General features: G+C 25.0%; 2 protein-coding genes across 3 annotated transcripts; both read left to right on the top strand.

Annotated features, from left to right (window-relative positions):
- The first annotated feature begins 4543 nt into the window (after positions 1–4543).
- LOC112600575 (TAR DNA-binding protein 43-like) lies at positions 4544–11105 on the top strand. Of its 2 annotated transcripts, XR_003115007.1 has the most exons (7): positions 4544–5216; positions 6307–6479; positions 7314–7451; positions 7513–8154; positions 10194–10292; positions 10390–10454; positions 10882–11105. XR_003115007.1 is itself a non-coding variant. In XM_025347841.1 (4 exons), the coding sequence occupies exons 1-4, from the start codon at positions 4979–4981 to the stop codon at positions 8140–8142; spliced, it is 1179 nt and encodes a 392-aa protein (XP_025203626.1). In that variant the 5' UTR covers positions 4545–4978; the 3' UTR covers positions 8143–8388. The 2 variants fall into 2 exon arrangements, 1 of the variants encoding a protein (XP_025203626.1); XM_025347841.1 differs by lacking the exons at positions 10194–10292; positions 10390–10454; positions 10882–11105 and having other exon boundaries at positions 4545–5216; positions 7513–8388.
- Positions 11106–21974: 10869 nt separating this feature from the next.
- On the top strand, positions 21975–22484 carry LOC112600603 (probable aconitate hydratase, mitochondrial). Its single transcript, XM_025347874.1, has one exon. The coding sequence runs from the start codon at positions 22023–22025 to the stop codon at positions 22482–22484; it is 462 nt and encodes a 153-aa protein (XP_025203659.1). The 5' UTR covers positions 21975–22022.
- Positions 22485–22508: the final 24 nt, after the last annotated feature.

The following is a 22508-nucleotide window of genomic DNA, read 5'->3' as shown; positions in this document are numbered from 1 at the left end:
TGGTGTTTAAAAAAAAAAAAACTTAAGTCTTGATTTCATTTGGATGAGAGTAAAAAATACGTTTTATCTTGGAGAGACTCAATGTGAATGTATTGTAAATCTATTCTGTGGTATAACATGACGAAATTGTTGAATGTTCAACATAGAGGGGGGGGGAATAGAAATGTTTATGGAAACATTGCGAAACACGTATCTTCTTAGATTCCTCAACAATATTTAAACGTGTCGAAATGTTGATAACGGTGTTAGTGATCATACACTATACAGTGATGACGATGAAAGATAATATGTGTATACCAATTAATTCTAATTATTGTTTTCGTCTTATATATGAAACATTATGTAAACACGTTTACATTATCAAAATTGAATGAGGTCGACTTCCACTTTCCAGTGGCCTATGTTACCTAACTGGGTTATATTATTATTAGTCTAGTCAGCATCACATAATCGTAAATTGTACGCAGGCAGTCGGTAGATTCGACAAACGAATTAATAATAATTACTTGTAAATACTTTGAAAATATGTAAACTATTAATGAATAATCAAAACTCAGTAATCAGTGATAAAAAATAAACAACGATAAAATACAAATATGTATGTTATCTGAGCAAGCAACAGACAATAAATCAGTAACAGCAGTCAACAGTCAACAATAACAATCTATATTATTATTATTGGTTATCATTGACCATCGTCATCACTCGTAACCCTGCTAATAGTAGCTGACTTCTGTAGATTCAAGATAGTAGTCATAAATTTAGATCTGATAAATAAATAAGTACATTTATAGATTTACTACCAAGTACCAGTAAACAATAATACCTACGTGTTATATGTCTTAGTATGGGTAAATTATTTACCTACCTAATATAGTAATATCTTAACGTCCGCACCTTTGTCCCTTATCTTACGCAATAAACCAAGTTCATTTTTAATTTTTTTTATTAATCTTATTATTACTTTAGAGTCTAGAGTAAAATACAAATTTTAATTTTAAATTCAAATAATAGTAATTAATATTCGATAAATAATTTATAATCTATATTAAAAACAAAGGACGTTAAAAGCGGCAATTGTGAACTGCGCCCAAAATACAGATAAACCCAAAATCACTCATGTAAACTGCATCCGAGTTTTTATCAAGTGTAAAAATATGACATGTAAACTGTTCCCGGGATAAAATTTGAAAAATCGTGTTTTTTTTTTTTTTTAATTTTGGTATTTAAAGGGTTCATTTATACTACTAAGTTTCTATTATATGTTATATATATGTTTCTATTTTAATTTTTTTTAACTTTTCTATGAACATAAAATATTTTGATGGGTTATATAAAAACTAGAATTAAAGTGAGAATGAAAAAACTCGCATGCATTAGTGGTTAAAGTTGATTCTGCTGATGCTTGAGTCTATACTTCAGAATTCAGTCGCTTCAGATGGATACTGAGCTTCTCTTCTTCACTTGTGTACACATCTACACCAAATAATCTGCAAATTATGTCACTCTTTCGTCGTCAGGCTTTGAATTCATTAAATAATTCACAAAATATTCAGATACACTTTCTGTGCTTAAAAATGGTAAACCATAACGTCCGTAACATTGAACATAAAATAACTACAGAAAATTAAATGTCTGTGATATAATTGAAAAAGTACACAATCATAGAGACTTTAACAAGTCAAAAGTTTTGCATATTTTACAAACGGGGCATAGCTTAAGTTGTGGGGCGCAGTTTACTCTGCACCTTTTTAACTTAGATAAAAATTCAGGTGCAGTTTACAAAAGAATAGGTCATTTTGGCGCAGTTTACGTATGCCCGTTAAAAGATATAACTGATAGCTAGTGGTATTGGTTCCAGTTTCTGCAAAATTAAATAAGTAAATTGTACGATAATATAAAATAATATGATTATGTACCTAATTATAATCGATTTATTTAATTTTAATGTAAGAGAAAAATTAATGTAGGTATGCTAAGTTGAAACTTATGTACAAGATCGACCATGCGCCTGCTGGAGTACCGCAAATAAGTGATTTTCCCACTCACGCTTCCTGACTTTTTCCCATATTATATTTATTTATTGTACCTTGTATTTATTCTATACAGATTTAAATTAATATATTTAAATAAAAAAAAGTTGACCATGTTATAAAATAGATTCAGTGATTCAGCTTAAATATAAGCATATACAAATAATAAGTGGATGATACACCATCATTGATAATGAATAATGATATTTTAAAAGTATTTGCTTACGAGAGTACCTATATTATAATTGAAAAAGCATTAATTGATTTTACTATAAATAGAAAATTAACCTGTACGCTTACTCAATAATATATGTTAGCTTTATGTAATGTTCTTTCACTTTTCGGAAATATTTACTGATAAGGCAATAACATTTTAATAGGTACCTACGAAAACATGAAATATATCTAAGGTAATTTTACTATAAATTGATAAATATGTACGTAAATGTTTTAAAAATGTTGATTATGCATGTAATTATCAAAAACAACCAGATATATATGCCAAAAAACTGACATATGACACAAAAGTACCAAAAATGCTTTTATTTACGATTATCATAAGAAAATGCAAAAATACTTTGTATATTTGAATTTTGTGATGCATGAATTGAATTTTGTTTTTGATAAGCTTGGTTCTAGTCGTTCTGGAGTTCTATAAATAAAAAAAAATATGCAAATACTACAAATTCCTGGCTTACTTATAAATTAATTATATTTTATAGTAATATCTGTTTAAATATAGGTATATAGCTGTAAAATTTGTTGTACAGTTGCAAACTATAAAAAATTTCGATCCAGGAAAACTATTTTATTCACTTTAAAATATATTTGTTTTATCCTAGTTATATTTAAGTACCTAATGATTTTATTAGGTGTTATAAATGTACGTTTAATTTAAAGTTTTATGGAACATGTTGGTCTTAAATTAGTAATTACTAAACAAAAAATTTATTCTTTTGCCTCCTTGGGACTCAATGAAAATAGAATATTATATTACATTTAAAAATATATTTTCATTTTTTTAGCTATATAAATCACTATAATTTTATCTAAGCCATAAACGGGAATGTATTTAGGCTGTAGTCACAGATATATAAAAATAATAAATGAATAATATGTTTTTTAAGATATTTACTCATGAATATTTAATGGTATTTTTTTTTTTTTAGATATTCAATCATTAATGCACAGTAGTTATTAATATACACAATAAATTATCTACCTTTTTATAAGCCAAGTTTGTGTTGAAAGTGGAGAGTTACTATTTATTTAAATGCAAATATAAAATAGTTAAAGAAATAATAAAACAACAAATTTTTACATTATTTAATTTATAGATTATGTTCTTATGAAATAATCCTATTTAAAATTTATAAAATTATCAAAACATATTATACATTACAATATTTAAAAATTTTATTTTTTGTACAAAGATTTTGCAAATTTTGGTTGGTTCTGGTTAAAATAGAATAAAATCTCAATCTTATAAATAAGTTTGACAAATATTAATTGGGGAATTTTTTACAGATGTGTTCAAACTTCAAAGTAAATATTTGACATTAGGATTTAAGTATTTGCAAAATAGGTATTTTAAAAAGCTCTATGAATTTGTAATTTTGACTTTCAAATATCAACTAGTTCTAATTAGCAACTAAAAACTACTCTTGGAAGTTGAGTACCTATCCAAGTCTTTTATTCAACATAAAATATGTACACACTATACACATATAGTTTTGACATTTACGCTCCTACAAGCAGTGTTGAATCCAGGTATACTACAGAGGGGGGCATTTGCCCTCTTCTGACATTTTTTTCGCATCTCTTGACAAATACAACTTTCAAAAAAATGTACCTATTTATTAAATGTACAATTCACAATACTCATTACGATTACTGCACATAATGGTGTTTTATAAAATATAATTTATTTATATCAATGTTTTTAAATCATATTACCAGTATAGGTACTATCTACTGATTTTCCCAAAATGTTTAAATAATAAATTTTAATAACTAATAATGGATATAATTCATAATACTAAAATTTATCACCATTCACTAATGAAAAAAAAATGAAGCCCTCAAAGAAATTAACTGGATTCAACATTGCCTACAGAATTATGCTTCAGGCGCTTACCTTAAATAGGATTCTTTATAAATAAGTTTTTATGTCAATGTTAGAATCATAGAATAATTTAGTTATTTATTATATTATGGCAATATCCGCCGTGATTTTTTTTTTTTAAATTGCGGCCATCCACTTTGACGATAAAAGCGTTTCTAGCATCATACTTCATCGTCAAGTTTGTAACATCATTCTTGTCGCTCTAAAATGAAAAAAATATGATGGAAGGGTGAGTGTCGCTTCCAAGCTAATCATGTATTATTACAGCTGTTCTGTGGTTTAATCAGTAGGTAACCATTAACCATCGAAGATTCGAAAAATGGTTTGATTGGTTAGAGACTCACTAATCACATTTAATGTAAAATCTATATAAAAAAAACTATTATATATGATATGATATTAGATAATAATACATAAAATCTTTTTGTCATCTTTTACATTTAAATTTTTCTGCGAAATAGTGGAGTGGACGAGTTGAGTATGGATATTAGATTGTGTTAATTTCGTGACTTCCAGTCTTGGTACCCATGTTAATTAATAATTGTGTACATAATCGTGCTTCCGAATTTTATTGTTACATTTTCATTTAAGTCATATGTGATAATTATTGACTTATGTCGCTATTATAAGTTCTGTTTTCAAACATTTGTAAATATCTTACTTACGTTGTCACAAAAACCAATTCCGTCGATCAATAAAAGTAATATAACATCAACATTAACCTCGGTTATTACAATATAGAGCGTCAAAAATTAGCTTTTATGTAAACGAAGAATCGGTAGTCCGTTTAAAATTGGATACAGAACGCGATTTTGGAGACATGTCTGTCAAGTATGTGTTAGTGTCTGACGAAGAATATGGTGAAGCAGTTGAACTTCCACTTGAGGACAATGGTACATTATTGTTATCCACGTTAACAGCCCAGTTTCCGGGGGCTAGTGGGCTAAAATTTCGCACTGAGAACAACGTTGTCAGAGGTGTTCGTTTAGCTGATGGTCGATTCCATGTGCCTGATAATGAATGGGGAAAGACACCTTACTACTGTGTTTTCCCTAAAGGTAATGCCAGTTAAGCTTAAGTACAATATGATGATTAACAATTTTGGTTAAAATACTTGAAAGTAAATAGTTATAAATTAGGATTCAGACTTAAGAAATGCTAAATAATTTCCAAAAATCTTAAATTAAACTTTAAAATAGAAATTGTATTAGTATTGTATATTAATAGTTTTTAATCTATGATGGTACTTAATATAAGCACTACTGTATAGTTGAGTAGATTATTTTTATTTATTTTTTTAGAAAATATATTCAATATTTTTTATATTTAATGAGTTATAGCTATATTTAAAATTTTTACTTTAAGTAGTACATAAGTTTTGCAAAAACTTAATAATAATAGATTTATATATTAATAAAACAAATTGTATATACAACTGTATACCTTAATACCTTGTACAGTTTTATAATAAATACAAATTATATTTTTAATAACAGAATAACAAAAATCCAATCTATTAATGATTTTTAAATTTTTTATCTAACATTTTTAAGAAAATTTAAAATATTCATATTTTAAAAAATACAACTTTATTAATGTTTATTGATATTATCACCTAGTTGTATATGAAAGGATTTTTACTACTTAAAATAATATTAAGAATAATAATAAAATATTATAACTACCTCTATAAATTACTGGTTAGTTTAAAATTAAAATATAATGTAGTAGATAGGTGTTTGTATAGTATCGGGTTTTTATACTGTTTATGTATTTATTATTTATTTTAAAAATTCTATTTGAGTATTGGATATCGACAAAAATGTGAATGATTAATAATCATTAATATCATTGGCCAACTCTAAATAATGGAATGTTTGTGTATTTAGGGTTGGAAAACATTTGATTAATATTAATTAAATAATTTTTTTAAATCTGATTATTATATTAGAATTATCTGTTTTAGTACCTATTTATAAAGTAAATGCATCATTGGTGTAGAATAATACATTTGTATAATATCAATCATTTTTGTTATTTATTTTAAATTGTGTGAAAATACGTAATATTTTATTACATCAAATATATTATTGTATACCAGTATTTATATACCTTTTTAAAATTTATATTTTATGTTGATGATTTTAGTGGAGAATAAGAGAAAGATTGATGATAGTGTAGAAAATCCAACAGCTAAAACCAAGAAATTAGAAACAAAATTAAAATGTTCAGATTTAGTTGTTTTAAATATACCATACACTTATGATGAACAAAAATTGAAAGAATACTTTGGTCAATTTGGAGAACTACTTATGTTACAGGTAATAATTAAATGTTCTAAAAAACAAATATACGCATGACTTTTTGAAGAAAGAAAAAGCTATTTTGTTTTAAAATTTTAAAATTATACATTTATTTAATAGTACAAAAAGCATAAAATACATTTATTTATAGTGTTTATTGATTTAGATAAGGTGAATAATAGAATTGGAAAACAAGGGACTAAAAATAAATATTAGTAAAACAGAAATAATAGCGAATGATTTTGGAGGAAATGCATGTGATAAAGATGAAATAATGCAGTATTTGAGAAGAATAGATTCAAATACTTAGAATCAGTGATTAAAAAAAATAGTGGCTTATAAAATTATGTAAGAAATATAATTATGAGTGGATGAATGAAATGGAGAAAAGCGTGAGTATTTAATATGAGAAGATGATGATTTTGAAATAAATTAATACTTATAAGATCAGTCAGCATGACTTAAACTTCTATAGATTGCTGATTGAAATGTTGGATTGTGGATAATAAAACAGATTATAGAGTCAGAGCAGGCAGTGTTGCAGATATTAGAATGCTAAGTTAGGTTATATGAAGTTATAAGGAAGGATAAAATAATATATAAATTTAAAAAAAGTTATCAAAGTAGAGATTAATAAATAAAATTAAAAATTACATGAAAATAATGTAAGCAAAGGTGAAGTAAGAAATTGAGCTGTAAGGCTGAAGTGAATGACATTGATGGCTAACCCCACATAGTTGGTAATAATGTATAAAAGAAAATCAGATATAATTCTTGAACAGTATTATACATATAGCATTATAGCTAATAACATTTATCTATTATGGCTATTATTATTATTATTATTAATAGATAAAGAGAGACAAAAATGGACAATCTCGAGGATATGGATTTTTAAGGTATACAAACTTAGAATCACAAGTTAGAGTTCTTTCTCAGCGTCACAAGATTGATGGTCGTAATTGTGAAGTTAAGGTTCCAAAATCTAAGGTAAAATATATTTAGTATATTAAATTAACTTTGTATAAACATAATTATTTGTGTAATTTAGGAAGGTAATGGTTCAGAGCTTTCTGGAAAAGTTTTTGTGGGTCGTGTGACAGAAGATTTAACAGCTGATGATATTCGTGAGTATTTCAGCAAGTTTGGAGAAGTCATCAATGTTTTTGTACCCAAAAATCCATTCCGTGGATTTGCATTTGTGACTTTCCTTGATCCTGAAGTAGCTGCTAGTTTATGTGGTGAAGATCATATTGTTAAAGACGTTTCAGTCCGTGTATCTGAAGCTGCCCCAAAACCGCAAGTTCCCAAAAATCGTCATCAAACTCCCCCACCTAGTGAACCCTGGGAGCGTTCTAATAATCGCCATAATGACAGTTATCGAAATTGGTATCACTCACAACATGATAATCGGGGGAGTGTAGACATGCCTAATCTACAGTCATTGGGGATTAACGGTCAAGACAGCTATAACCCAATGTTGCCTTTAAGCCCGGCTATTGTTGCTGCTGCATTAACACAAGCTGCTGGATGGAGTCTGGCTAATGGTCGTATGATGCCACCACCACCACCTCCTAGTGGAAACAATCAATGGTCTCAACATGGTCTCAACTCTCAACGAAATAACTATAATAACAGGAAACGTTCTAATAATGATTACAATTCATCAGGCAATCGCTAAAAAGAGATAATGGTAATAAAATATAAAGTTAAATGAATAATATCAATAACAATTTACTGTCCTAAAACCTTACTAGTTCTTCTAACTTTTGGATATGTACATTGTACATATATGATTAAAAGTAAAAAATAAACTGGCTTATGTTTTGTAGTTTAAATGTTGTTCTGATTATTCCACTTTATTGTTGGAATAATGTTTTTTTTTTAAATTACAACTTGTTTTGATGTTGAATGTGACATACAAAAAAAAATCTTATTTAATGAAAAATTAACTTGTTAATTAAAATTTAAAAAGTAGATATACATGCAAATTAATAGGTAAATAAATCATTTTTTTATGCATCTGAGTATGTATTAAATATATTTACATACTAATGTATTCTTTATATATAAATTTATTAATTGTTACTGCTTTACAATTGTGAATTTAAGAGTTATATTAATATTAATAGAATACATATTTAAATTATTATGCTTTGGTGGAACGAATGAACTTATGATTGGTATGAATGTAATTTGTATGACATTATTTGATTAGAAATTATACTATCTCATTATTAAAATGTAAAAATTGTGTTTTACTTTGTGGCTTGAACATATGTTTATACAATATTATATATTGAAAAAATAATGGTTATACTTTCAAAATTAGTTTTATTATGTGTCTGTATGTCTACTGTATATACTTAAGACTGGATTTTTTTTTGTTACGTAATGAAATTATGGATGGTATTATGGCTTTCAATTTCCACAATACACTTAATTTTTTTACCTTGCAAAATTATTAATTGTACTACCAGCTAGTTTTTTTTTTTAAATAGTCAACGTATCATGTACTTCTTAGTTTCCTGAAACTTAAAAAATATTTGTTATTTTCTTATATCTAAATTTGCTACTAGTTTTTCAATAAAATTATGTTATATTATACAATCCTGCAAATATTTTAACCTAACCTATTTGAAAAGTAAATTGAGTTTTGAAATACAATGTCATATATATATATTTGTTTTTCTCAATAGTTGACTTAATCAATGTTTTCTATAATAACATGTATGCATAAAATATAATCAACTTCTCAAATAATAATTTTGATTGTTTATTTTGTCAATTAGTTTTATTTCTAATGTTTGACTTGTGTTTACATTTGAATAAAACAAATTGATAATATTATGGTTTTATCTTTGAATAATACTGCATTATAATAGTTATTCTAATAAAATTAATTACACAAATAAAAATCAATAATATAACTTTTGAATTAAAGTATTGTATTTCATTTTGTTTTTTAGGATACCTCATACTTCAATTATAGCAATAGTTAATTAATTTTACTAAGAATATTAATAATTATTAATTGAAAAAAAAAACATGTTTATAGGGTATGAAGTATATTATAAAGCATGATTGCCATAATCCTCCTTGTATTTAATTATTTCTAGTCTGACTGAATGAACAATGATTTAATTATATTTGTTATCATCTTTGGTAAAGACTATTTTGTCTGCTGTCAATGAATAGGTTGTTTTATTTTACTCTATTAAATGTATGAAAAATCATCTGGTTGTATGGAGTGCTCGGCTTAAACTTAAAACATTGAGTTAAATATGTCTTACAATGTCAAAATGGAGTAATGTGATAATTATTTGCTGCTGAAAATATAAAATTGAAAGAAATTTGGTCTATAATATTGTCGAATAGCTGTCAAACTGTGTTGATGAATGTCTTCAGCAAACGGAACATCTTCAATGTTTTGTAAGTATGTATGTTTTCATGTGTGTTAACTCAGATTCTCAATTATGTATAATTTTTGTTTTGTTTATTTTACCAGCATGTATGTTTTATTTTTATCTTTTTTATAAAGTTGAGTATATAGAAAATATTGATCAGCTTACATATAAATTATGGTTTGTTCTGTTTGGTTTACAAATAGGTATTTTTTAATTTATCTAATGTAAAATCATTTTTTAAACATGGATTATTATTATTTAATATTGTATAAATCATGTTTTTTTTTTATTAGTTGGTGTAGTTAACATTATTAATTAATTTCAGTATCGCTTGAAAAATTTGCAAAATTTATCTGACAGCCCAGTCTTATCGAACAAATGCAAGTTCAATCAGAACTGAAAAATATCTTGAAGAATCCAAGAAGTAAATTAATTTTTTTAATTCATTCTTAAGGATAAATTTACTGTTATTAATGTATTAAAGTTTATATAAGTAGGTACTTACAAATCTTTTTTTTTAGGAAATATTGAATTGAAAGAATGGTTATTGTTACCAAAAATCTACGCTATTAACATTTTTTAAAAGGTTGGTATTACTTTTATTTGGTTATTTATTTTATAAAGTCCTTGAATTTTTTTTATGATGTATAAAGATTTAATAATATACTATAATGATTTTAAAATATTTATACTTATTATTTTATTGTGTTGAAAAATTTTGATTATTAAACAATATTTAGTAAAAATAATTGAAAATGCTTTATCCTATCATCACTAGTAAGATTAACATTTAGTGAATAGTTTGGCAGCTTATCTTAAACTATATTTTCATATTTAAAAATCAAAAAGCACCATTGACTCAATAAAATTTTAAGTTGATAGCTACTTTGCTGCTTGCCCTTTGTATGTTTAGTGGATGTTCTCCACAATTCAGGCCTGGAGAAAATCCTATATTACCAACTATGAACACTCAAATAATAATAAATACATAATATTTTAAACTTGTTTTACAGGATATATTATTCATAGAACAATAATAATAAATTGCTCTATTGGTGGACAAGTTCAAGGTTCTAGCAAGCTGGTGAACTTATATATTGGGTATGCACAAGACCGACTCTGAATGATTGTATGATACAGAAACAGTGCATAACTTGAATGAAAAACTAATTTTTTTTTTAAAAGAAATTAAACTGTAAAAGTAATATTTTTGTTTCAATACTGTTAGTGACTAAGAGACAATATAAATATATATTTAACAATTTTTTGACTTGTCTTTAGTTTCAATTCTTTTTTTATCTATTATTCAATTTGTAAGATTCTACCGTAAAACTAACTATTACTGTATCATATTTGCAAGAAATGGAATAAGAAACTGTTGAAACCTTTAATTTTTAATTGACCATGTCAGTGTTATGGGCAAAGTAAACAATTTGGGCGTTTTGTACAATGACCGAGCATTATATAAAATGGTCTTCGTATTTTATATAATATTAGTAAATTATTCAAAATATAATGAATAAAATATATTTATACTATAAAATTTATATTATTAGAAAATATAATAATTTATTTTTATTTTTCTATCACTTATTTTCGCATGTTTCTGTGGCATTATTTTTTTTAACTTGGTAAAAAGTAAATTATTTAAATTTTTTTAACTCTGCATTAAACTTTACCATATTTTAATTATAAGTTAATACGCAATTAAACTACACCATTGATTAAACATACATAGATAGTCCATGCTGAATGAATAATTGGAAATAGTTACTGAATAAATTTGGATTTGAGATATTTTAGTATAGGATTTCTGACAACAGAGTGCGTTTAAATTTTAATAACTTATATTCTTTGCAACTGAGATTCTCTATTAGTATTATTTCTATAAATATCTTATCAATTAAGATTATTTATTTTTTTATTTATATTTTAACTAATGTTTTGTTATTTGTTAATATTAAATAATAAATAGTAAATTTTTGTTTAAATGTAAATGTACGTATTAGGTATTTATTATTTAAGCATATTTATTATAAATTAACTATGTCTCGCGGGAATAAATGTGTGTATTATTTATGTGGAAATAGTCCAAGAAATAATCCAAATTTGAGTTTGTTTGGATTTCCTAAGGATCTTGAAAGATCAAGAATATGGATTAAAAATTCAGGTACAGTCGACTCTCATTAATTAGAAACTTTCGATAATTTAAATCAAATGCTCACTTGAAAATCTTTTGGTAATTCGAATAAAAATCATTCATTTATGTACACTCGGTAATTCGAAATTAAATTTTTAGAAAATTGGCTACTAACACGAGACAATTCGAAATTTCATCTTTTTAACGTTCGGTAATCCGAATTTCAAAGTATATTCTCCAAATGTATTTCTTATAATTTTTTTATTGATAATTTACTATACAGCTATGTAGAAATTTAGTTTATTTTTGATACCTAACTATAGAATTATTATTGTAAAAACTTTATTGTAAGCTTTGTATTTTTTAATCGTCTGTTAATAATAAAAATTTTAATTTATATTTTAAAAACAATAAATAACTCTAATACTGCATAACTTTCTGAAATATTTAATAATTATGTATGTAGGTACAATAATAAAAAAAAAAAAATTTTTTCTTAAATCTTAGTAATTTTAATTTTTTCTTTTTTGCTCTTTCAATATTTTGAACTACTCAGCAATTCAAACTCTTGGTGATTCAAAATTTTACAATAGTCCCGCCAACATTGAATTATTGAGAATCGACTGTATGTTCATTCTTTTTTCCATACTATGTTCATAATTAATAGGAGCAGATATTTATATTCAAAAAAATTGAAATATATGTATGCAATTATGCATTATAAAGTATAAAAATATTCTTAAAATTTATTTTAAATGTACATTAATAAAATTATTTATTTTACCTTATTTGGTCATTAAAAATTAAAAATAGTAAATTTAATGATTCCTAAAATAAAAATGTATAAACTTTTGTTGAATTGTTTGTTAATTTGAAAAAATATAGGTAGGTATATATTGAAAACCAAATACTAACCAAGCATTAAAAAATTTGAAAGAGTTTGAGAAGTTGAACTACATTTATTAATTTCATACGTTTTTTTAATACCTATCTGTAAAGAAACTCTATTATTTTTATGCATAATATCACTTGTTTAAAGATTATTTCTTATATTTTTAATAAGATGTGGAACATCATACACAACAAATATCTTATTACCATTCACTTGAATGGATGGATTTTCTTTTGTAAAACCTAGTTTTTTTAATGCTGATCTATTATTATGTCCTTGATCATATATAGTTGCTATGACATGTAATTTACATCTTATTAACAGATTAATTTGTTCTAAAATTAACTCTGATAATGCTGTAACTTTCATTAAGATAGATAAGAGAAAATGAGAAATTGTTAATTTCCGTGTTGAATATATTCCTCTTATAACTAAAATAACATTTCAACATACAACATGAAAAAAAAATAATAAGAATTTAATTACTATGCTCATTATACAGAGACCAAATTTTATTTTGTTATTTTAAAATTTATTTTTGTAGGAAATATTGATCTTATTCATTTAGAAATTGAGGATTTAAGAAAGAAAAAAATCTGTTCTGATCATTTTTCTCCTGATGATTATGCAAACAATTCTAAAAGACTTTTAAAGCGAACAGCAGTACCTGCACTTTATGAAGCTATTGTACCTTTTCATGTGCGTTCCCCAAGTAAATTATATTACAATACACAGCATAGTAAAGTAAATGACATTAATATACCTTCAACTTCTAATATTATAAAACATAATTCAGAATCACCATCAACACCTAAAAGAAAAATTAAAAAACAAAAGTATCTCAATTCAAATTCTTCACCAAATTATAATAGTAAATATTCTCAACGGCTTAACTTTGATTCACCAAACTCTATCTATTTATCAACACCAACAAAAACTACACAATTCACAATAGGATCAAATGACAATACACCAATTATCACTCCAAAAACTCAATTATGGTTAGATAGTACACTTAATATGCCTGAGTCTTCAAATGTATTAAATGAAAAAATAAAATTGCTAAATAAAACTATAGAAAAACAAGCAATTGATATGAAAAAAATGAAAATGAAAATGGAATATAAACAGAAATTAATTATGTATAAAAATTCAACAATAACAAAGCTTAGGAAAAATTTAAAAAATGCCCGTATTTTATTTAAAACTAAAAATGTTATAAATTCTTTAAATTTTCCATCAATTGATTCTCAAACATTAGTAAAAATGCAAATCCGTCGTAGTATATGTAAAAAACCATGGACTAATCAAGAAAAAAACTTTTCTTTAAGATTCTATTATAAATCTCCATCCGCGTATAAATATTTAAGATCATTACAAATCAATCTACCAGGATTAGCCACAATCAAACGTTGGATTGGAGCTTCCAAATTCAAGCCAGGTTTTAATTCTGGTTTATTTAAACAAATCAAAATGAAAGTTGATTCAATGACTCACGAAGAAACATTTTGCACTTTAATATTTGACGAAATGAAAATTAAACGGTTCCTGGAATACTCAAAAGTCTTAGATGTTGTAGAAGGATATGAAGACTTGGGTACTTTTGGTAGAAGTAGTGCAATGGCAAGTCAAGCAATGGTATTTATGATAAGAGGAATATATTCACCATGGAAATTGCCAATTTCTTATTTTCTCTCATCTACTTCAATGAAAGCTACAACATTGTCAGAATTAATTTTAGAACAGATTAATTTGTTAATAAGTTGTAAACTACATGTTATAGCAATTATATGTGATCAAGGACCTAATAATAGGTCAGCATTAAAAAAACTAGGTTTTACAAAAGAAAATCCATCCATTCAAGTGAATGGTAATAAAATATTTGCTGTGTATGATGTTCCACATCTTATTAAAAATATAAGAAATAACCTTTTATCAAGTGACATTATATTTAAAAATAATAGAGTTTCTTTTCAAGATATAAAAAAAACATATGAAATTGATAAACATAGTCCAACTTCTCGCACTCTTTTAAAAATTACAGACTGTCACATTAATCCTGGCCCATTTAAAAAAATGTCTTGTAAATTAGCCTTACAAGTATTCAGTAAATCAATGTATGTTGCTATGCGTACCTGTATTAATACTAATGAATTAAAATCATCAACTGCTACTCATACTGCTGAATTTGTAAAAGAAATTAACAATCTCTTTGATTGTTTAAATAGTCAAAATCTATATAGTTCCAATCCTTATAAATGTGCCATTTCTGAAGAAAGACCCTTAACACAATTAGTTTTAAAAGAAGCTAAGCAGTGGTGTAAATATTTGAAAAAATGCAAAGGGCATGGTAGACCATATACATTTGATGGTTTATTGTGGACAATAAATGCAATATTGGAAATTTATAAAGAACAAAAGATTATGGGATTCAACTATTTATTAACTGCTCGCTTCAATCAAGATGCAATTGAAAACACATTTTCAGTTTTCCGGCAAAAAGGTGGATATAATAACAACCCAACAGCTAGGACATTTAGAACTGCTTTCAAAATAATGACAAAAATGCAGCTTATGAAACCTTCAACATCATCAAATTGTGAAGCTGATAACGATAATGTTTTAGCACTTAATTCAATTATAAATTTATGGGAAAATAATGATGATTATGATGATCATGATGATCATGATGATGAAGATAATTCAGCTAGTTCATCTTTAACTTATTCGATCCATGAAGACAATTATATTGAAGTTCCTCTTGTGAATCTTTCTGTGTGTTCTGATAGATATTTTAGTGGCTATTTAGGTAAAAAATGTATTGAGAAGTTTAATTGTATTAAATGTCAGGATTACATGTTAACGTCTACACCAGTTGATTTTAATGATAAAGACTATTTAATATTTTGTAAAGCATATGGGTCAAAATCTGGTAATTTTAGTTTAAAAGTTCCAACAGATAACTTTACAGACTATATTTCAAAATGTCAAAAAATATTATCTAAAATTGTTTTAAAGAAACCTTATAAATTAAATATAGGATTAACTATTAAAAATTCTATAATAAAAAATATATGGCCTAATATTGAATTACATTTAGAGTGTAAACCACATTTAGAATTTGTTACAATGCATATTATTCATTGTAAACTGCTTAGAGATTTTAACTGGAAGTCAAGAAATATAAAAAATGCTACATTATCAAAATTAAAAATATTAAAAAATATTTAATATAATAAAACTTTTTATTTTTAAAAATCTCTTAGAAGCTTACAATAAATATTATTTATTAATTTAGGTTTAATAATTTGATTGTATTTAATACATATTATGTTCATTAGTGTTAATTATTAGTATATTAATTAAAAGTTATTAATTTTACAATTTATTTATCTGTTAAATGGTAACTTTTTTTTTTTTAATTAAAAATATATATAGGTATTTAAATTTAAATTTTATATCAATTTACAGCATTTCAGATTTTCTGTTTATCATTAAATAAATTAAAAATGGTTTTCAAATTATGGGTCATTAATTAGTAATTTAAGTTACTTAAAAAAGCTATAATGATTTCATATAACAACAGAATGTCTGATAAGTGGAAGTTATTAAAAAATCGGAATTACAACCTATAATTGAGGACCAATATTATAAATTCATAATATTAATAATATTATTTATTACAATTTAAAATTGTTACCAGTTCTGTTTAAGACATTTTTTGTTTTGTTAATAAAATTTTAATGTATGATATAAAACATTACTACAATCAGCTATATTCTGTAATATCAACAATCTGTATTATTATTTAATATTATATACTTACAAGTTATATTACTTGGTATACTATTTCTTATCGCGGGTTATTTATATAAAAACCGGTATTGTGGAATAAGTGACAGCAAATATGACCCTTATGATTGTCAATAATGTGTCTCATATTTACTAAATAATTATTTCTAATAATTAATATAACTACGCTATCTATTGACATACTTCCTCTACTAAAATACCTATTTCCAAATCGCACATAGCTATGGACTATCTATGTATGTTTAATCAATGCCTTTAGATAATTTTAGTGCATTTAAGTATGAAAATTACCTCCAATTTCTGAAAAAATCTATGAAATGTTGTAAATACCCCCTTTCAGAAATAAAAAATAAAATTATTGCATCTGAAAAAGAAGAACTATTAAATATTTCTACTGATAATAATAATATATTAAAGTCATTTAAAATTAATGAAAAAATTTCAAATTTTAGTTTTATTCATTATAATCAAATAAATCTCAAATCTAATAATTTTGTTTTGAGCTGTAGCAATTCCAAAGATAAATGTATCATTTTAAAAAATAATGATATTGTTTTTATTAAAAGTATTTATAAAATAAATTCAAAAATTGATAATATAATAAAACTTTCAGTCATTAAAATACTAACAGTAGAAAATTTATTTTCAGAACCAATACATAGTATGAATATTGGAATTTATTTAGTAAATAATAATCATGTGTCAAACCCTTATCAAATCCTTTTAAGTGATGTGAAATTCAAATGTTTTTTTCTCAACTCCTTCATAACCAAGCTGTTATTATTTCATTATGTCACAGTGTCTGATACATTAAATGTTACATTTTTAGTTCTATTACATTTTACACGTTTTAATAATATATTTAAACTAAATTTATTGTATGTTTCAAATAAGTTGGTTAAAATAGAAATATTTGTATATAATAATTCTGTTATAATGTACTTTTATGTGTTTTTTTGTATATCTTGCACAATTTTGTTTTAATTATATTTAATGTTTAATTGTAATCATGTATAATGTATTTTTGACTTATACAAATAAATATATAACGTATGACAATTATTTACCTGTTTTGTTTCAACTTTATTTTATTACCTATATTATATTTTTGTTGAGTGGACTATGGTAATATAGTAGAATCAGTTGAAGTATCCTCAACTATAGTAAAAGAAAATTAAATCAGTTTCAGCATTATCACTCAGCGGCGTGTGCATAGAAAATATTTGATTGAAAAGGCAATGACTAATGAGTTAAATAATTTTAAAATAATTTTTATGTTTTACTGGATTTTTTTTTTTTTTTTGGGGGGGGAGGGTCCCAGTAAGGATAGTGTTGGAGTTACCAACATTAATGTAATGTTTAATGTGATTATGTTAGGAATGTTTTTTATTAACTCTATTGAAATGTTTCAGAAAAATATTTATGGAACATTTCTATATAATAGTTCAGTATTGTATACAATTTAGTCTCAAGAAACACGGCATAAAGCGTTTCTGCCATGTTTTAGTAACTGCTATGGAAGTTCCACAGAAACGTTTCAGAGTTCCTAATGAATGTTTTTTTTATATAACAGTAACATAACTTTGCACAGTTATATAATCTATGTGTTAGTAAAAATGCACAACATTTATATTTATATTTAATATCTTTTGTAAAAGAAATTGAATGATAATGTTTACATTTAAAAAATTACTTTTACAGTAATATTATCTACAAAAATTATTCTTAATTTTTATAGCTCCATACATTTTATCTTTGTACAAATTTATTTTCAAAATTTGTTAGATTAATAAGTCAATATCTTATTTAGCAGATAATTATTATTCTTCAGGTTGATTGACTATACTTAAAATAGTGTTTAATAGACAATTTTACATTAAACAAATTATTATTATAATTTCATGTAATTATGGATAAATGTATATTTTAATACCAAGGCGGAGTAATCATTTATTTAAACAAAAATCGTAAAAAAAATGTATTTTGTATGTACATAATAATATATAATATATATATATATATATAATATATGTATCTAATTTAAATTCACGTACTAGCTCATCAACCGCAGTCATTTTTATATGGTACTAATTAAAAAAATCTTCTGTGTATGCCCTCATGAGCCTCAAAGTTAAAAAATAAACATTTTAGTTTTTATTTTTAATTTTTTTTTTTATTCAAATGATACAAAATAACAACAATTTTATCAAATTTTAATTCTGATGATATAATTTTGGAATTGTGATTATAAATTTGTATGAATTTTATAAAATTTACTGATTAGGTTTTTGAGTTGAATTTTAAACTTGTGGGTGTCAGCGTACTGGTAATTGGACGTTTTACAATCCCGGTGTTATGCGTTGTACCTATTTAAATCACTTTAGCACGCGCATTGGAAATACGAGTTTGGTCGGGTTTGTAGGGAGAAGGATGTACTAAATTTTGTTTTACTTATACAAAATTGTATAAAAAAAGTACATAATACTGTAAAGGTTTGATATTAAAATTTGAAAGTGGCAGTGCTATCGTGACGGACCTGTAGTGATTTGGTGTTAGATTACTGAAAACAATTAAGCACTCCACAGTTATACATTTGTACGATAGAAATTACTCATTAAATTATTTAATTGTTTATTGAAAATGTATTCTAAGACGCATTTAAAATATAATTTGTTTATTATATACGTTATTGGAAATAGTTGTAAAAATGTAAATTTTGCATTTTTTAATTTAAATGATAAAAATTACACCAAGTTATATAATATTATATAAGTATATATATAATATAGTGATATATATATTATATTTTCGAAAAAGTTTTTGGGTTTTTACAGTAATAATATGATAATTTAACTGCGAGGTCTTCATTAGAATTATTCTTTATATTTTAATATATTTATCCTGAAAGAGTTTTGTTTTTTCAAAGGCATGATTCACTATTATTTAAGTGAATTTAATTCAATACCTTTTATGCTATATACTTTGTAAAATATTGTTAGGTATCGTTGTACAAAGTATAATATGAGTTCCAAAGTATTATTAACATTATGTTTAAAATAATTACTATGTTAAAGTTTTACATTTCTATATGTACACGATATGCGTACTATATGCGTATAGGCATTTATCGAAAGATTTATATACTCCAATTTGATTGAACTACGAATAAAATAATATCCATTAAACAATAGTGTTAGCATGGCGTTTTCTATTCAATCTAGGATAATTAATAATAAATAATAATTAATAATAGGAGGAAAATTATTTTAGAGTTCTAAAAATTCTCCTGGGCGTTTGAATGAAATTTGCATAACACATTAAAGGGACTGTAGACGATGCAAAAAATCACGTAAAACAGGCCATAACCTAGACAAAACTGTGAGACTTGGGTTTGATGGATTTTAATTTTTAAAACAAATTGATAATTTTTAACATCTTTACTAAAGCATGATCGAAGAAATTTTCATTATTACAAAAATTAATGGCGTACTTAAATACATAAAATACATAAATTGTCAATATCTTATTGATTGATTAAAATATATAAAATTGCTTTAGTAATTCCCTAGTTAACACGATGACTTAATTAAATCTGTTTTCAACATTTAAATCCATCAATCCCAAAAATGTTTTTTTTTTTATTATTTTTAACGCGCACAGACACACAAGTACACTAGCTTAATATTTGTATACTCTTTTCTTCCGCGACTATTGTGCAAATTTGAATAAGTATTCGTATAATTTATAACAATATATACAGGATGTCTCTTCGTGTGAAGTTATGAAACACAACCTGAATCTACATATGAGACGGGAATATAATATTCGACCATCTACTTCCGGATAATAATTATAAGACTTTAATTTATACATAAATGTCAGTATGTTATATGTATGTCAAAATATAATTGCTTATTGGCTTCTAAAGTATAATTATAAATTGACATTACAAGCTATTTTTTAAGATTGATATATGTGAATGTGATAACTAGAAGTTTTACGTTATTGACGAAGGAAACACATATAGTGAGTAACTCTGTATCCCTGTAACGAGAGTCACGTTTTTATTAGGTAATATTCTTTAATTTAGATTAATACGTCCATAATATTTAACATCGTAATAGAATAAAATAAACTATTTTACACGATGGCGTATACCTAAATTTATTTGATTATTCCTCTAAATTATGACATAATATTATTATTACTGTATATATTATTAATTCTTAAGTTCTATATTAACTCATTTTTAAGTTATAACAAAATAAAGAAATTTACTTTTATGAACATTGCAGGCCTAGTGTTAAAATGAAAAATGGCTTAAAGTTAGTAAAATTATTTTGAGAATTAAATTATCTTTAAAAAAAATTAAGACTTTCGTATTTACCCGTACTATTTTTTTTTTAACATTATTTAATTCTCAAAATAATTTTACTAAATTTAAGTAATCTTGTTATATCATGAACTATTATAAACTATATTTACATCGTCCGTGATGTATTTTTTTTTTTTACAAAAAACCATCAACATATAAATAATATCTATGCAATTTTATAAAACTTTCTCATAAGCTTTTATATTTAAGCTTTGACGTGACCTAATTATTAAAAGCATTAAATGAAAAAATGTCAAGAATTTTAAATACTTATTACACTTAAGGAGATAATTGCATAACTACATGACGCGATGTATTGATTTTTTTATACAAACTTGGCAATAAAATAAAATAAATTTCAATATTAGTCAAACAATTACTAAAAAATATAAATGTATATTATATTTCAATACATTTTTATAACCGTTCTATTGAGATGTAATAAGTGTATAAAATGTGTAAAAAATTAAAGACAAAGAAAATTGCACATGAAGTAGATATATACGTATATTTAATATATATTCTCCTTGGAAAAAAACAATAGGGTTACGAAACACATATTGCAGTTTCCTCGTCGTCTAGGAAATATTTAAAGAATTGTTTATACCTTTGAATATTTGCGAGAAAATAATTTTTTTGCAGTACAACTTTTGACTTCATAGCGGTCAGTTATTCTCTCGTACAAATATAAAGATTTAAATAATTTTACTTTATAAAAACAACTGTTAAACCGCTATAGTCAAATCACCAATTTATCAAAAACCGTTTTAACTAAACTGGAATATCAGTAAGTATTATTATTTATTAATATTATTGATTTATTTAAAAGTCATTACACTGTGATCGCGTTCTATCGTATCTTCGACTCAAAGACTAATATCCGTTTTCAGTTCATCATCAGTATTCAGTTCAGCAGACAAACAGATTAGACACTATGGCATACATCAGAGCATTAAAAATGATTATGTCCAAGATCCCAGCGTGGACTAAAGTGAAAACTGGTGGAATTCAGCCAACACGCTTCCCCTCATCACCACACGTATATGCCGCAAACAAAGTAGCTATGAGCAAGTTTGGTACCAAGCTCTTGCCATACGAAATCCTTGAAAAGCGTATCAAAATTATTAATGACAGAATAGGAAAGCCATTGTCATTGACAGAAAAAGTGCTTTATTCTCACTTGGATGATCCTGTTAATCAAGATATTGAGCGTGGTGTCTCTTACTTAAAGTTGAGGCCTGATCGTGTTGCAATGCAAGATGCTACTGCACAAATGGCTATGTTGCAATTCATCTCTTCAGGTCTGCCAAAGGTTGCTGTTCCTTCCACGATTCATTGTGATCATTTGATTGAAGCTCAATTAGGTGGAGTCGAAGATTTGAAAGAGAAGAAATGAATGAAGAAGTTTATAACTTGAAAA

Source organism: Melanaphis sacchari, unplaced genomic scaffold (genome assembly GCF_002803265.2).
Source record: "Melanaphis sacchari strain LSU unplaced genomic scaffold, SCAv2.0 Contig65_pilon_pilon, whole genome shotgun sequence".
Lineage (NCBI taxonomy): Eukaryota > Metazoa > Arthropoda > Insecta > Hemiptera > Aphididae > Melanaphis > Melanaphis sacchari.
This window is presented reverse-complemented; position numbering and strand designations above follow the sequence as displayed.

Bases quoted from the DNA above. Each gene is read 5' to 3' on its own strand.
- LOC112600575 (XM_025347841.1), top strand. From the start codon at position 4,979: ATGTCTGTCAAGTATGTGTTAGTGTCTGACGAAGAATATGGTGAAGCA. The intron at 5,217-6,306 runs GTAATGCCAGTT...TGATGATTTTAG, and splicing joins CTACTGTGTTTTCCCTAAAG to TGGAGAATAAGAGAAAGATT. The intron at 7,452-7,512 runs GTAAAATATATT...TGTGTAATTTAG, and splicing joins TTAAGGTTCCAAAATCTAAG to GAAGGTAATGGTTCAGAGCT.
- LOC112600603 (XM_025347874.1), top strand. From the start codon at position 22,023: ATGGCATACATCAGAGCATTAAAAATGATTATGTCCAAGATCCCAGCG.